We start from the raw sequence: 15004 nt of genomic DNA, 5'->3' as shown, positions 1-15004 counted from the left end.
CTGCATGTATTTCGGCGTACTACTAGTAGAGTTGCCGAGGGCGCAGAATACATGCTGTAAATCCTGAAAATGCTTTTGGTTTTAAACATAATATTTGTCATTTATTTACTTTTACGTGCGTATGGCTAGGTCTTATATTTTGCGGGTCAAGCGACAAAATATATATTTAAACCTAAGACTAAAATTAAGTAAATTGAATTAGAAAAATTATAAAATATTGAATTATATTATTGTATACTTACCTTAATGATCCATTTGTAATACTAATATATTACTCACCTTACTTACCTCAACGTAATCTTTTACAATAGTTAACGAAAGTTAAACATTATTTTACTTACAAAACAGATTTTTTTTTTCAATTCAAAAATTACACCGCTATTGGTTTTAATAGAATATGAACGTTTTTCCTAATTTCATTGTGTATACTTTAAATACCGCCTTTTTTGTCCTTGACAAATTCCCGATATTGAAAAATAGTGAAGAAAACTTTATTGCTGAGTTTTTTGAACTGTTTTTGATAAAATATTTAAATAAAAAAACGTGATATACAGGCAGGTTCTGCAATTTACTTCCGAGTGAAATTTTGTGGAAAATACCTTCTGTACCTAATTTGACAAAATTTTTACAAATTTTACTCGGAAGTGAATTGCCAGAACCTGCCTGATAAACCTTTTTTTCGAGGGTACATTAATGCTTTTTGATTTAATTGCTTGAAAAATGCTACTCTTTTCAATAATGCTGACACATCGCGTCCAGGATTTGTTGACAATTTAATAAAATTAAGTTTGTACTATTCTCATTCAATTTTATTAGTTTTAATCGAGTCTCGAAAATATATAATTTTAGTACATATTTCTGTTCCGCGGCGTAAATAAGTGAGGAAGGTTTTCCAACACGGGAACACGCCACATAGAGCTGGCCATGTGAAAAGCAAGACATTTCTAAATTTATGCCGCATACTTCCAGCGACTGCCCTTGTGACTTGTTTATTGTCATCGCAAATGCAAGTTTCACTGGGAACTGAAAACGTCTGAATTGGAATGGCAAATCTGTTGAAGTTAATGGAATTCGGGGAAGTAAGCTTTCCTCTCCCTTGAACGGGCCTTTCAAAATGCTTGCCACTTTTAAATTGTCCATTAGCTTGGTCACAATCAGTCGAGTACTATTACACAGTTTGGGAGCATGAAGATTCCGTAGCATAATAACTACAGACCCAACTTTGAGACGCAAATTATGAGGCGACATTCCAGGCGGCATCAAAGAGTTTAAGAACTCCACTGGGTAATTTACTACCTCGTCTTCATTTTCAACGCGATCGATTGATTTATATGACCGCAGATCTCCGGAATTTGATTTTTAATCGTCCAATTCAAGTCGTTGACATCCATATTTTTTGCTGCTAAAATTGCGCGCGTGCTTAACCAATCGTAGTTACCATAATTTTGAGCAATATTTGGATATTTATATATTTATATATATAGTTCATATTTATTAGATGTGAATTGGCAAATCGTAGTTGGAATCGATATTAATCCACTGAAGGATCTATCGGAACTTGTCCATTTCCGATTTGCAGCAGCTCTTTTAAAAAAACCTCCGCAGTTCTATCGTTTTGCAGCAAAACTCGCATATTCATGGTCAATGAAATGGTTTTAACAAACCTCCACAAATGCGATAACTTCAGACATGTGTTTAGCTCATCCGCCGCTGTTGATTTTGGAATCACGGGAAGTGTTTGTCTAAAGTCGCCCGACAGCAATATCATCACTCCTCCAAAGCAACGATTATTGTTGCGCAAATCTCTCAGTGTTCGGTCGAGTGCTTCTAATGATCGTTTGTGGGCCATTGTGCATTCATCCCATATGATTAACTTACATTTTTTTAACACTTGTGCCATTGCTGATTGCTTTGAAATATTGCAAACAGGACTTTCGTGTATTTGCAAGTTTAATGGAAGCTTTAATACTGAATGTGCCGTTCTTCCACCTTCTAACAGTGTTGCAGCAATCCCGGTAGATGCAAGAGCTAATGCAATACCACCTTGACCACATATTGCTGCTAGTATTGAAGACAATAGGAACGTTTTGCCAGTCCCACCGGGCGCATCGAGGAAAAATATGCCGCCGTTTCCACTATCTACAGCATTTATTAGCTGATTGTATGCACTGCTTTGCTGTTCCTTCAACAGTGGAACATTTGTTTGTACTTGTTGTTGCAAGTGAATTATATCGTAAGCACGCTCGCGTTCCAATTCGCGACTCACTAAATCCCTTGTTTGACGACTTGGTGCCGGCATATGAACTTCAATCAATAGTTTTTCACACATAAGTAAACATAAATCTTCAATAAGGACTAATGCTTCATTGTAGATGTCAGCGTTCATTTGTAAGTCGACATTTCTCGTTGCTAATCGCAGGCGATGCAAAATATCTTCTGCCATGTCATCTTTGTACGCATCCCATAATAGACGCGGGTTTGAAGGCTGACATGTCGAAATTATAATAGCGAAAAGTGTACGAACTGCAGTGGTTGGTGAAGAAGCTATTGCATCCGCTAGCGTTTGATTCCAGTGACTGTCGTGTTCAAGCAATTGCAATTGTTGACATGCTTCTCGAAATGTTACACAAATGGTACCATCTACAGTCCTCAATGATTCAAATGAAGTTGAACCGCATACATTAATCAAAAGCAAACGTAAGTAAAAGCAATCATCGTTCTTTGGATGGATTGTGTAAATTCTTCCCAATGTATCAGTTGAAAAACACCTGGATACCCATCTACCGGATCGCCGTTCTTCCTGCGCAACCATTTCTTCGACGATGCATTCCATGTATAATACCGAGGCATCTCCGAGTAAAGCAATGTTCTCGCGAACGGATCACTGGCGCAAGTTGCAAAGAAACTTGTTAAAGTGGTTGCTGGTGGTATTTCCGTTCGCTGTACTATGTTCTCTGCGTTGAAATAAACTCGCTGGCCATTCTCCAAATGAGTTGCCAGATGCACGACATTGGGATGGCGTTCATGAATTGCAAATGAAAATATTCTCCAGATTGCTTCATAGCAGTTCACATATCTGCCCATTTGAAATTTGCTAATTTCATCTCGTTCAACGCCAATAACCGCCATATCGCTTCCTTTGGTGACATATTTGCAAGCATACTTAATTGATTTTATTGAACTGCAATACTCAACATTTATATGTGTTTTGAATGCCTTAGGCAAAATTGGCGAATATGGAACGATCCATGTGTTATCAACCACGAAATTCTTTCCTTTCAATTGAGTGATGAATGTTCTGCCATTGTTAGCGGGTGAGCGACGCCGATAGAGAGGGTATCCGTCGTTTCCAGTTTGAGTTTCCGAAATAAAAGCACGGGGATAGCGTTTTTTCATTTACTGTCCGACATACAAACCGAAGATGGATCGTGTTCTCCGCATGGCCCATGAACCATATTGGCCATCACCACTTCGTGCAACTCTGGATCTACTTCAACATCAGGAATTTCGGCGGAAATGATGTCATCAATTTGGTCAGGTGTAATTTTCTCCACCATCCAAAGAAGAATGTGTGCGTGGGACAAACTTCTCTTCTGCCACTCCACTGAGTACATCCAGCATCGAACAGTGCCATATACACGTTGTTGCGTAATAAAGTCCATCAAACATCTGAGTTTTTGTTTAAACACGCGTGCTGTAACGTTGTGGCGATCGCTTGGTGATTGACCGGGATGCAATAGATTCGTAATGTCTGGCCATTTCGGATTGTACTCATGCATGCGTCTAGGACTGCCAATGTATGTCGATGGCAAAATATAGAGTCGACCAATATCTGTAATATCCGCATCACCATTCATTGCATCTTTTAAGTGAATATACTCTTCAGATCGCAACTTCGACTGATTGTATTGCATGTAATTAAGTCGTTCTGTCTCAACTTTAACATACAAGTCAACTGCATACTGTTGAAATAACCGTCCATATCTCAGTAAATGGTTGTCATAGTTTTGGCGAATCATCATTCGATATGCGTAAAACTTCATTGAACTGACTTTTTTATTTGTCTCGACACCTAAAAGCTTAAATTACCTATATGAAGTAGCAAACAAAAATTTTTTTTTACTAACCATTCACCGGATTTATCATCTTATATCCTAAGTGATATCCGTCTTCTCTACGGCAGAACATGAGCGGATATTGCATTGCGTCGTAAGACCGATGTGTCTCACTTATCCGTTTTAGTGCGTTTTGATTTCTACGTTTGATAACAATATCACGCGACTGCAAATTTTCTCCAACAACAACTGATGTTTTGCTAATTGTAGGTGCATTATATTGTCTTTCATGTGTCCCTGTTGGTCTTTTGTCCGCTTGTATGATTATACAATGATCATCTGTTGGCATACGTTCAAACGAAATCGTAAACAGTTTAATGAGGCCATGGTGTTCGTGTAACATTTGCTGCAATTGTTCAATTATTTCTCTTTTCGTTGTATTGAAGATAGCACAGCGCCGATATACTTCATCATGTGAACCTCCCAGAAAGTAAATTTGGAGATATTTGTGTTCTTGATCTGGATGCGGCAACAGCGATCCAGCGAGATGAAAAATTTGCCCATGAACCTGTATAATTGGAGGAAAGCTCTGTAGTTTCTGTCGAATATTGTTTGGCAAAAATACCTTAAACGTTGGATTGTAGTTTTGTTCATTTACAATTTCACCGCCAAACGACGTCATTTGAAAACAATCGTTGTACATTTTAGTGTGCTTTAAGAAATGGCTCGAGTGAGGAGATTCACCGTAAAGCAGCTGGAACAATGGCTGTGGTGGTGGAAGCAATTCTGGCAACTTAACATTTCCCCCGGCGCAACATAACCCTGGCGGTTAATTTTTAATTTGACTGCATTGCAATATTGACAAACTACTGACATCTGACCGATTTGAACAGATGCGCTATATTGAATGTTTGGATCATATCGAAAACCAGCCCGTTCAATGATCACAAAAGAAAGATGTTGCCGCTGTTGTCGTCGAATAATCGCATGTTGTGATCTTACTTCATCACTTTGGCGAGCACGAACTACCCTTCTTCTCGATCGTTGTTGCTGATTGTGAACTTCCCTTCTTCTCAACCGTTCTTGCTGATTGTATATTTGGTTGACATCTTCTAACTGGTGCGTGCTATTCTCCAGCAGTCTATTTCGTGGTAATACCCTCTCAATAACACTTTCCCTTTGAAGTGCTCTGCTATTTCGTGTTCTCCTTGCGGCCTGGGAACTCCGAGAAGTGTTACCATACGTACTGATTCTTGGCATCGTAACAAATATCTAATTGGAAATGATCATTCATTTGCATAAAGTTCATATAAGGTTTTACGGACCAATAACTTACCTTTGAAAATTCCAAAAATGAATGAATTAAACTAAGGAAGCAGATCAATTGAATGATAAATTCCAATGTACATAAATCAGTATTCGCCAACACGCTAAATCACTTTCACTAAATAACTCACTTTTTAAAACAAAATATATCAATATATCAGTAAAGCAAGGCGCATTTTTATTGCTCTCTAAATTTTGCGTGTTCGATTGCAAAGCAAAATTGACGTTTAATTTAATTTGTGTTTGTTACATAAAACTGCCATTTCCATAAACCAAAAATAGCACGTAACACAACCAAAATTACGATATAACCGCTACTGTCACCGATAAATAAACAAAAATAGCAAGAAACAACCAAAATGTCGTGCTACGTGGAAAATGAGATAAATATATGGTGGATTAACAACCAAAATAATTAAAGATTGTATGGGAGGTACCACGCCCCCTTTTTCGATAACGCCAAGTTTTATGGGTGAGAATGGTGTTGTTTCCTATAGCTCTATACCAATTTTCATGTTCCGACCTTATACACTTTTGAAGATATTCACCTTGAAAAATTCAGTTTGTATGGGAGGTGCCACGGCCCCTTTTCCGATTACCCCTTCTTTTATGTGTAAGAAGGCTTTTGATACCATATAGGTCTATACCAATTTTCAGGTCCCTACCTTGAACCCTTTCACAGATATTCTGCTTAAAAAATTTAGTTTGTATGGGAGGTACCGGGCCCCCTTATTCGATAGCCTCCGGTTTTATAGGTGAGAGTGGTGTGATTATCCTGTAGCTTTGTACCAATTTTCATGTTCCTACCTTAAACACCTTTGAAGATATTCGACTTGAAAAATTCAATTTGTATGGGAGGTACCACGCCCCCTTAATATTTTGTTCTGATTTTAAGACATGACCTGCGCGTGGTAAAAACAAACAAATCCCCCAAAGGAAGTATTTCATTTGGTTCAGCCGTTTTCGAGTTTTAGCGTTACAACTATACACCATTTCATTTATATATATATATATAGATTACCACTAGTTTAAGCCTTTAGATGAAATGGAATAGATGAAATGGAATAAAGAAGTGATTGTAATTGAACCGCAATTTATTTTCGACAGGCAATTAGGCTTTATTTTATTCGCGCATTCCCTAAGTTATATTTTCGCTTCTCAAAAACGCTTGAGAATTTTCATGGCGCCCGAGCAGGGACTAAGTGCGTGAACTTAGTATACAGTCCGCGACAAAAAGATAGCACAATTAAACTTTTTCAAAATTTTCTCTTCAAAACATGTGCAAAGAGTTTGTTTTTCATTGTAGTATCTGTAATAACTGTAGTCACAACAGTCCGCTTGGTTTTGTGCACATAACGGTACATTAGTTTAAACAATGCAACAACTACAAAAGAAAATAACTGTTTATGACGCGTCAAAATGATAGCACAAATTCGCATAATTATGTTTAGTTGCTGTTTAACCGCCAATAAAGCATGAGCTAGTGTTTTGAAAAATTATCGTATAATTTTCTAAATAGAATTGCGATATTTATTTTGAAAAACAACAATTAATAAACAAAATTTCTACAAAAATGGGTAGAGGAAAAAGGCTCAATGACACAGAGGTAAAAATTGCTCTTAAGAGCAGAGCAGAGCATAAAAAAAAAATAGCAGAAATCGCGAAATTTTTAAATAGAAGTCGTAAAGCGGTTATGAATTTATTAAAAGATCCTGAAAATTACGGAAAAGCGCGTAGTAGCGGGCGGCCAAAAGCGGTAGCACCTCGGCAAAAAAGATCAATTTTGCGTGTTGCATCGAATTGTCACCTCACAGCCAGACAAATCGCAATAGAAGCTGGTGTAAAAACAAATGTTCGCAATATACAAAGAATTTAAAAAAATTCCGATACCCTAAAACGTCGAAAGTTGCTTAGAAAACCACCACTTTCAGCGAAGCATCGTGAAGCACGATTAAAGTTTGCTGAAAGTCATATAAAATGGAAGAAAAGATGACGTCGTGTGCTTTTTACAGATGAAAAAAAATTTTACTTAGATCGTCCAGATGGTTGGTCATACTATTACCACGATTTGAGAAAGGAAAACCTTTTCCTTAGTCGCCGCCAGCATGGAGGAGGAAGTGTTATGATTTGGGCTGGAATAGGCTATCGTGGGAAAACTGAAATAAAATTTGTTCCGTAAAAATGAACAGCCAAAATTATCTCGCTTTGATTGGTAATGAAGTAGTGAATCGGGGACAACAATTAACAGAGTGTCGCATTATATTCCATCAAGATAATGCGGCTGTGCATACTGCAAGAGTAGTCAAGTCTTTCTTTGAGGAGAAAAATGTCAAAATTTTAGAGTGGCATGCACGTTCACCTGACCTTAATATTATTGAAAATTGTTGGGGATGTCTGGCTAGGCACGTTTAAACAATACACTAGCGTTGAGCAACTGAAAAATGCTATTGTGTCAAAATGGGATTCGATTCCGAAAAAATACATTAAAAAATTATTTAAGTCAATTCATAATCGTCTCACTGAAGTTTTAAAAAACCAAGGAGGATCCACACACTATTAAACACTGCTTAATATCTAACAATTTTGCCTACTTATTTAATTTTGTGTTTATATTTATAAATGTGCTATCATTTTGTCGTACAACAAGAAGTGGTTTTGTTTTATGCTGAATACAAATACGAGTTTTTTAACATTAGTTTCTTTTTTGTTGCTACCTTTTATTGTAAAAATAAGATATATAATAAAAAAAGTATTTATGTTTCATTAAAATTAAAAAAATTAAAAAATCAAATGTGCTATCTTTTTGTCGTGGACTGTACATTTAATTTCTTTCGTTTTCGTTTATTAACTAATTTCGTGCTAATTGCCTGTCAATTCGTTCGTTTTCGGCTCTTCGTGAAAGTGAAGGGGAAATAAATTAAACATAAAAAAGAAAAAACAACACCTAAAACAAATCTACGAGTATAAGTACATATCATATAAAGAAATAAAAAAGATACTAAAAGAAAAGTACACATACATACATATAATTGGTACATAGACTATAAGTCAGGGATGGGCACATTTTTAGCCCGCAAAGTTAGCAAAGTGCGCACGGGGGCTAGATGAGGGGAATATCAGTTTGCGGAGAGAAGGGCATAACAAGTTGAGAAAAATTGCGAAAAAAATGAATTACATTCCTCCGTAACTTGATGTTCATCGCAGAGTCAGGGATAAAGGGTTGTTAAACTTATTCCAGTGTGAGAGCGCCTCAAAATAAGCGTTTTTTATAACATTTTCCATTATGGCCAGATCGAACAAAATAAGAATTTTTGGGCATTTTAAATTAAAACACCCAACATTTGGTACGAATAAAAATTACTATGTAGTGGTTATTTATTATATGGAGAAACTATTTAAATCTTTTTAATGTATATTACAAGTACTGAATTTTGACCTTTCAATACCCAATAAAAGAATTTAATCCTGTTAGCTCTCAATCATTAAATGTTTTTAATCATTGTCCATTGAAAACAATACTATGATGCCTCAAATTACAAAACCTTTCATCAAATACCTTTAAATTTCACAAATTTATTTAATTTTCATTGTTTTTCATTTTTATAAGTGGTCTTAAACGATGCAACAAATCCCTCCGTTTACATATTTTCTTGGTAAGATTTCAATCTGGCCATCGCTCGTTTCCAATTGATAAACGTCAAAACCTACTGAACTCGATTAGCTGTCAAAGTTCAGTAGGTTTTGACGTTTAGCAATTGTTCTCTCACTTCCAGTGAGAGAGGAGTTAAACATCTCTTTATCTCTGGCAGAGTGGTTGCGGCAATACTGACATTGTACACAAATTTAAGGGTGGAAATTTACTTCATATCGGAATTGTACAGTTGTGTGAACAAAAAGGGGTAAACATAATTTGCAGAGTTTAGAGTTTCGCATTAAAATTTGTTTTTATTTACCTTTGCATGGTGGGAAATTTTAATCACTGTTAGGAAAAAATATATAACGGGTGATTTTTTTGAGGTTAGGATTTTCATGCATTAGTATTTGACAGATCACGTGGGATTTCAGACATGGTGTCAAAGAGAAAGATGCTCAGTATGCTTTGACATTTCATCATGAATAGACTTACTAACGAGCAACGCTTGCAAATCATTGAATTTTATTACCAAAATCAGTGTTCGGTTTTTTTTTTTTTCGGACAAATTTTGTTCAGCGATGAGGCTCATTTCTGGTTGAATGGCTACGTAAATAAGCAAAATTGCCGCATTTGGGGTGAAGAGCAACCAGAAGCCGTTCAAGAACTGCCCATGCATCCCGAAAAATGCACTGTTTGGTGTGGTTTGTACGCTGGTGGAATCATTGGACCGTATTTTTTCAAAGATGCTGTTGGACGCAACGTTACGGTGAATGGCGATCGCTATCGTTCGATGCTAACAAACTTTTTGTTGCCAAAAATGGAAGAACTGAACTTGGTTGACATGTGGTTTCAACAAGATGGCGCTACATGCCACACAGCTCGCGATTCTATGGCCATTTTGAGGGAAAACTTCGGACAACAATTCATCTCAAGAAATGGACCCGTAAGTTGGCCACCAAGATCATGCGATTTAACGCCTTTAGACTATTTTTTGTGGGGCTACGTCAAGTCTAAAGTCTACAGAAATAAGCCAGCAACTATTCCAGCTTTGGAAGACAACATTTCCGAAGAAATTCGGGCTATTCCGGCCGAAATGCTCGAAAAAGTTGCCCAAAATTGGACTTTCCGAATGGACCACCTAAGACGCAGCCGCGGTCAACATTTAAATGAAATTATCTTCAAAAAGTAAATGTCATGAACCAATCTAACGTTTCAAATAAAGAACCGATGAGATTTTGCAAATTTTATGCGTTTTTTTTTTTAAAAAAGTTATCAAGCTCTTAAAAAATCACCCTTTATATGTTATGTTATGTATCTAAAAACAATTTTATTTAATAAGAAAACAGCATATTTTAAAACTTCACAACACCTTATGGTTGTTTCTATTTTGTTCACACCACTGTACATGTGATAGATCAGTCGCTCTTTTGTAAACATGCTGTGGGAAAATACGTTGCTCTCATTTGTAAATATGGAGTGGTAAAACGTTGCTCTCACTTCCCTCTTCATGTTTGCCCGCGATGATCCCCTCACCTAGCCCTCAAAATGTGCACTCGTGCCCGCACGGGCAAAATGCCACTGAGGGCTAATGTGCCCATCCCTGCTATAAGTGATCAAGTGCAGTGATACCTGAAACACAAAAAAGGAAAAATAATTATAAAACATAAAACACAAAACTAAAGTGATAATAAAGAGAAGAAGTGATGTGAAAAGTGTTAAACACAGTGGCAAAAACTACATATAAAAAAGGCTAAGTGAGCAAGCATGAGTTAAACATACATACTACATAAAAAACAAAAAATAATAATTATATACCTACATACATATTTGTAAAGTGGAGTGCTAAATAAAAACTTACCTGTATACTTACCTCAGTGTAAAAATCAAAAAAGAAGAAAAGGGAAGTATTGTGGAGTGTGTGCGAATACGTAGACATAGTGTAAAGTCAGAAATTCACCAAATTAAGAAATAAAATAAAAGGTGAATTATTTACGCGGTACAGTGGTGGGCGCAAATAAAAGCTCGAATGTTTTTGCCCTAAAAAAGTAATAATTACATTACAGTTAAAAAAAAAAAAAAACAGTTTTATAAGCTGTTTAAAGTGCCGCTTAGTGGAAAAACCGGTAAGCTTAAAACCGTTGTGCTTAAAACCGTTGCTGTCACCACCGTTGCCACGTTAAGACGTCAAAGTCGCTGCTACCATCACTTGCTGCTGCCATCACTCGCTGCTGCCATAAGTCGCTGCTGCCAACAAACCGCCGCTGCCATTGTTCATTGCTGCCATCAGTCGCTGCTACCATCAATCGCTGCTGCCATCAACGCCGCTGCCGTCGTGGGAATGAGCTGCCGCTGCATTCTCTGCAAAAGGGACGTAAGCGCCGGCAAACAGCCGACGCCCCAGGTAAGAGTGCGATTTACTGAAAGCAGTGCAAAAAAAAGCAAACTTCAAAACAAGTGCACTTTCAGTTTTTGGCTCTCCCTTTTCACTTTATACATATTACATTTTATTACTAGTATATATATGTGGTTATACTCGTACATACATACTTATACGAATTCAAAGTGAACAAGGGATTCTGGGATCTTGCGGTAGCCCTTTATTTTGAAATAAAGGTGAAAAAATTATTAATTGCAAAATTAAATTATATCGTTTTTCGCAATTTTTTCGATCCGCGTTTGCAATTATCGGTCGTTTTTTCGCAATTTTTGTCGATTTTCGTTCGGACATTTTCCGATTAAATTACTTTTTTGTGCTATTGCTCATTTTGCGCATTTATTGGTTTGACTTTCGTATACTTGGGAATCGATATTATTATTTTTTTTCGTTTTTGTAACCGATTCCAAATATATTTGTTGCCAATTTTTATTGCTATTAGTTTGGCTTTCGTATATTTGGGAATCGACATACATACATATATTTTTTTGTTTTCGCCATATCGATTCTTAGTATATCTGTTGCCAACCGTTATAGTCTTTTTTCGGAAATTTAATTTAAACAAGCAAAATGAGCAAGCCAAAGCCAACTCTCGCAAACCTGTCTCCAAGTAAGGAGTTGACGGACTAAAAATCGTTAAGACGTCAAAGAACGGTTGCGAAAAGTAGTATTTTGCGCATTAAAACGGGACTTCTCGAAAAGACTATGTCTTTAGATCCAATAGAATTGGAATGTGATTTAGATATATTAAATTCACATAGTGAAAAATTAATGAAATGCCAATCAAAGATTGAAGAAATTGATGAGGACGACATGGCCCGAGCGGAGTTAGAGGACATAATCGTTGAAACGAAGTCCATAATAAAGTCAATTTTAGCAAAAAATAAAAATTCACTTGCCGAAACCTCTTTCGTAGCTTCTCACAACTCAAGGCTCTCTAAAATGAATTTGCCGAAATTCAAGGGAGAATATTCAGAGTTTAAAAATTTTATGAGTTTGTTTGAGAGCTTGGTTCACAATGATCCAAATATCCCAGATATAGAAAAATTTAACCATTTGGTAAATTGTCTATCTGGAGAGGCTTTGGGAACAGTTAAAGCGTTTCAGATGTCGGATGAAAATTATCCGAAAGCGTTGGCAAGTCTCAAAAAAGTTTATGATAATAAATGTTTGATATTTTTCAATACAATATCTAAACTTTTTGAGCTGCCAACAATCCCAAAGCCTTCTGCGCCTTCCCTGCGTTCAATGATTGACGAAGTGTCAGCGGTATATGATTCATTGCTATCGCTGGGCGATGAAAAACAAATAACGAACGCAATAATCATACACATTGTAATGACAAAAGTTGACCTTGCCACCCGATCCAAATGGGAAGAAGTACTGGACTATGACAAACTGCCACTGTGGAAGGACTGTGAAGCCACCCTAAATCGACGATACCAACAACTATCAGCGGAAGGAGCATCACACGCAAGGACGAAGCCCATACCAACAGGCAGTACGAGTCATGGGAAGCAACAACAAATAGATAGGACCAAATCGGCGCTAGTTGCAGCAAATACGAGGCAGCCTCTTTGCCAACAGTGCAAATCGAGGGATCACCATCTAACTGCCTGCCCTACTTTCAAGGCTCTTCCGGTGCAACAGAGGTTCGAGTTCGTCAAATCGGTACCCTTATGCATAAAATGCTTGCGTAAGGGACATACCGTTTCCAAATGCAGAGCGGATCGTTGCCGCATATGCAATCGATCCCATCACTCGCTGTTGCACCAGTATTCAGTGTCCTTCCCCGCTGTACCTCATCCGCAACCATCAACCACAGATGCCATACATACAGCCAGTATGCCGGATCGGGTCATGTTGGCAACAGCAGTAATTCTAGTGAGGAACAGCTGCGGAGAACCTGCCTGCGAGAACCTTGCTGGACTCAGGCTCCCAGGTCAACTTTATGACGGAGGACTTGGCACAAAAGTTGCGGATTCGACGTCAGCACAAAACATTCAGTGTAATAGGAATTGGCAATTCCAATACAAAAGTGGGGTCAAAACTGAACGCGTTTGTCAAGTCGCGGTTAAATAATTTTGAATTTTCGGCGGAATTCTGGGTAATGCGATGCATTTCGGCAAATCATCCAGACCATAATATCAATGTCAGTGGCTGGAAAATTCCGCACAATATTGAATTGGCGCATCCAGAATTCCACAAATCTAAAAAAGTGAATATCCTATTGGGTGCTGAAACATTTTTCGACCTTTTAGCTGTTGGCCAAATTAAAAATGGTCCTAACCAGCCAACTTTTCAGAAAACCCTTTTAGGATGGATTGTATCTGGCAAATACGCCAGTAATATAAGTTCTCCTTCCAGATTACATAGCACACTATGCCAAACTGAAGAAGACTTTACGTCAATAGATTCAGTAGTCCAAAAATTTTGGGATCTAGAAGAATTACCTTCAGAATCAAATGGCATCAAATTCACACCAGAGCAACAAGAGTGTGAAAATTTTTTCGTTAATACTACTCAAGTATTGCCTTCAGGACGGCTTCAAGTCAGAATGCCCTTTAAAGCTGACCGTAAGTTACTCGGTCACTCATATGAAACCGCAGTTCGGCGGTTTCAGGCCCTGGAGAGAAGGACATTAAAAGATCCAGAACTTCGTAAAATGTGTCTGGACTTTATGAATGAATATAGAGCATTGGGTCACATGAGCCCAACGAACAATAAGATCCCGAGTGAGCCACATTACTTCATTTCGCATCAATGCGTTTTAAGGCCCGAGAGCACAACAACCAAATTACGTGTTGTATTTGATGCCTCGTGTCGATCTTCAACTCAATTAGCGTTGAACGAACTTTTGATGGTAGGACCAACCATCCAAGAAGAATTATATTCAACTCTTCTTCGTTTTTGCTTACATAAGTATGCACTAACAGCGGACATTACTAAAATGTACCGTCAAATAATTATGCATGAAGAAGACAGAAATTGTGAACTTATTGTGTGGAGAGAGCATCCTTCAGAGCAAATACAAATTTTTCGTCTTAACACCGTAACATACGGCACTGCGCCTGCTCCATTTCTCGCAACACGGTGTTTGCAAATGCTCAGTGATGCCAATACAATGAAATACCCACTCGGTTCATTGGCCATCAAAAGAAACTTTTATGTTGATGATTTATTAACAGGGTCCGAAAATTTTGAGTCTCTAGATCTTTTGAGAAGTGAGGTAATTAAAATATTAAACTCGGCAGGATTCACCTTAACGAAGTGGTTTTTGAACCACCCTAAATTTTTCGACAGTGATTGCACTGAAAAGTCATTAAGCTTCAATGACAAAAGTTCCACTAAAACGTTAGGAATCCATTGGTTGCCGAAAGAGGATTTGTTTCGATTTGTTTTAGATGATAATTTTTATGATCTGCGAGCCACTAAACGAAACATATTGTCAGTTTCTGCTCGCCTTTTTGATCCTCCTGGATTACTAGCCCCACTAGTTACCAAAGCAAAAATCTTTTTGCTTTGATTTTGGATCCAAAAACTAGATTGGGATGA

The 15004-nt window shown here is 37.5% G+C and overlaps 1 protein-coding gene across 1 annotated transcript; it reads right to left on the bottom strand.

The window, feature by feature from the left end:
* Positions 1 to 436: 436 nt before the first annotated feature.
* LOC125779320 (uncharacterized) lies at positions 437 to 7310 on the bottom strand. Its single transcript, XM_049460599.1, has 2 exons — positions 4681 to 7310; positions 437 to 4623 (listed from the first exon to the last, which is right to left on the bottom strand). Exon 2 carries the CDS (start codon positions 2831 to 2833, stop codon positions 1532 to 1534), a length of 1302 nt encoding a protein of 433 aa, XP_049316556.1. The 5' UTR covers positions 2834 to 4623; positions 4681 to 7310; the 3' UTR covers positions 437 to 1531.
* Between the last annotated feature and the right edge of the window lie 7694 nt (positions 7311 to 15004).

Source organism: Bactrocera dorsalis, chromosome 6 (assembly GCF_023373825.1).
Source record: "Bactrocera dorsalis isolate Fly_Bdor chromosome 6, ASM2337382v1, whole genome shotgun sequence".
Taxonomy (NCBI): domain Eukaryota; kingdom Metazoa; phylum Arthropoda; class Insecta; order Diptera; family Tephritidae; genus Bactrocera; species Bactrocera dorsalis.
Note: the sequence above shows the minus strand (reverse complement) of the source record. Positions and strands in the feature narration are given on the sequence as shown.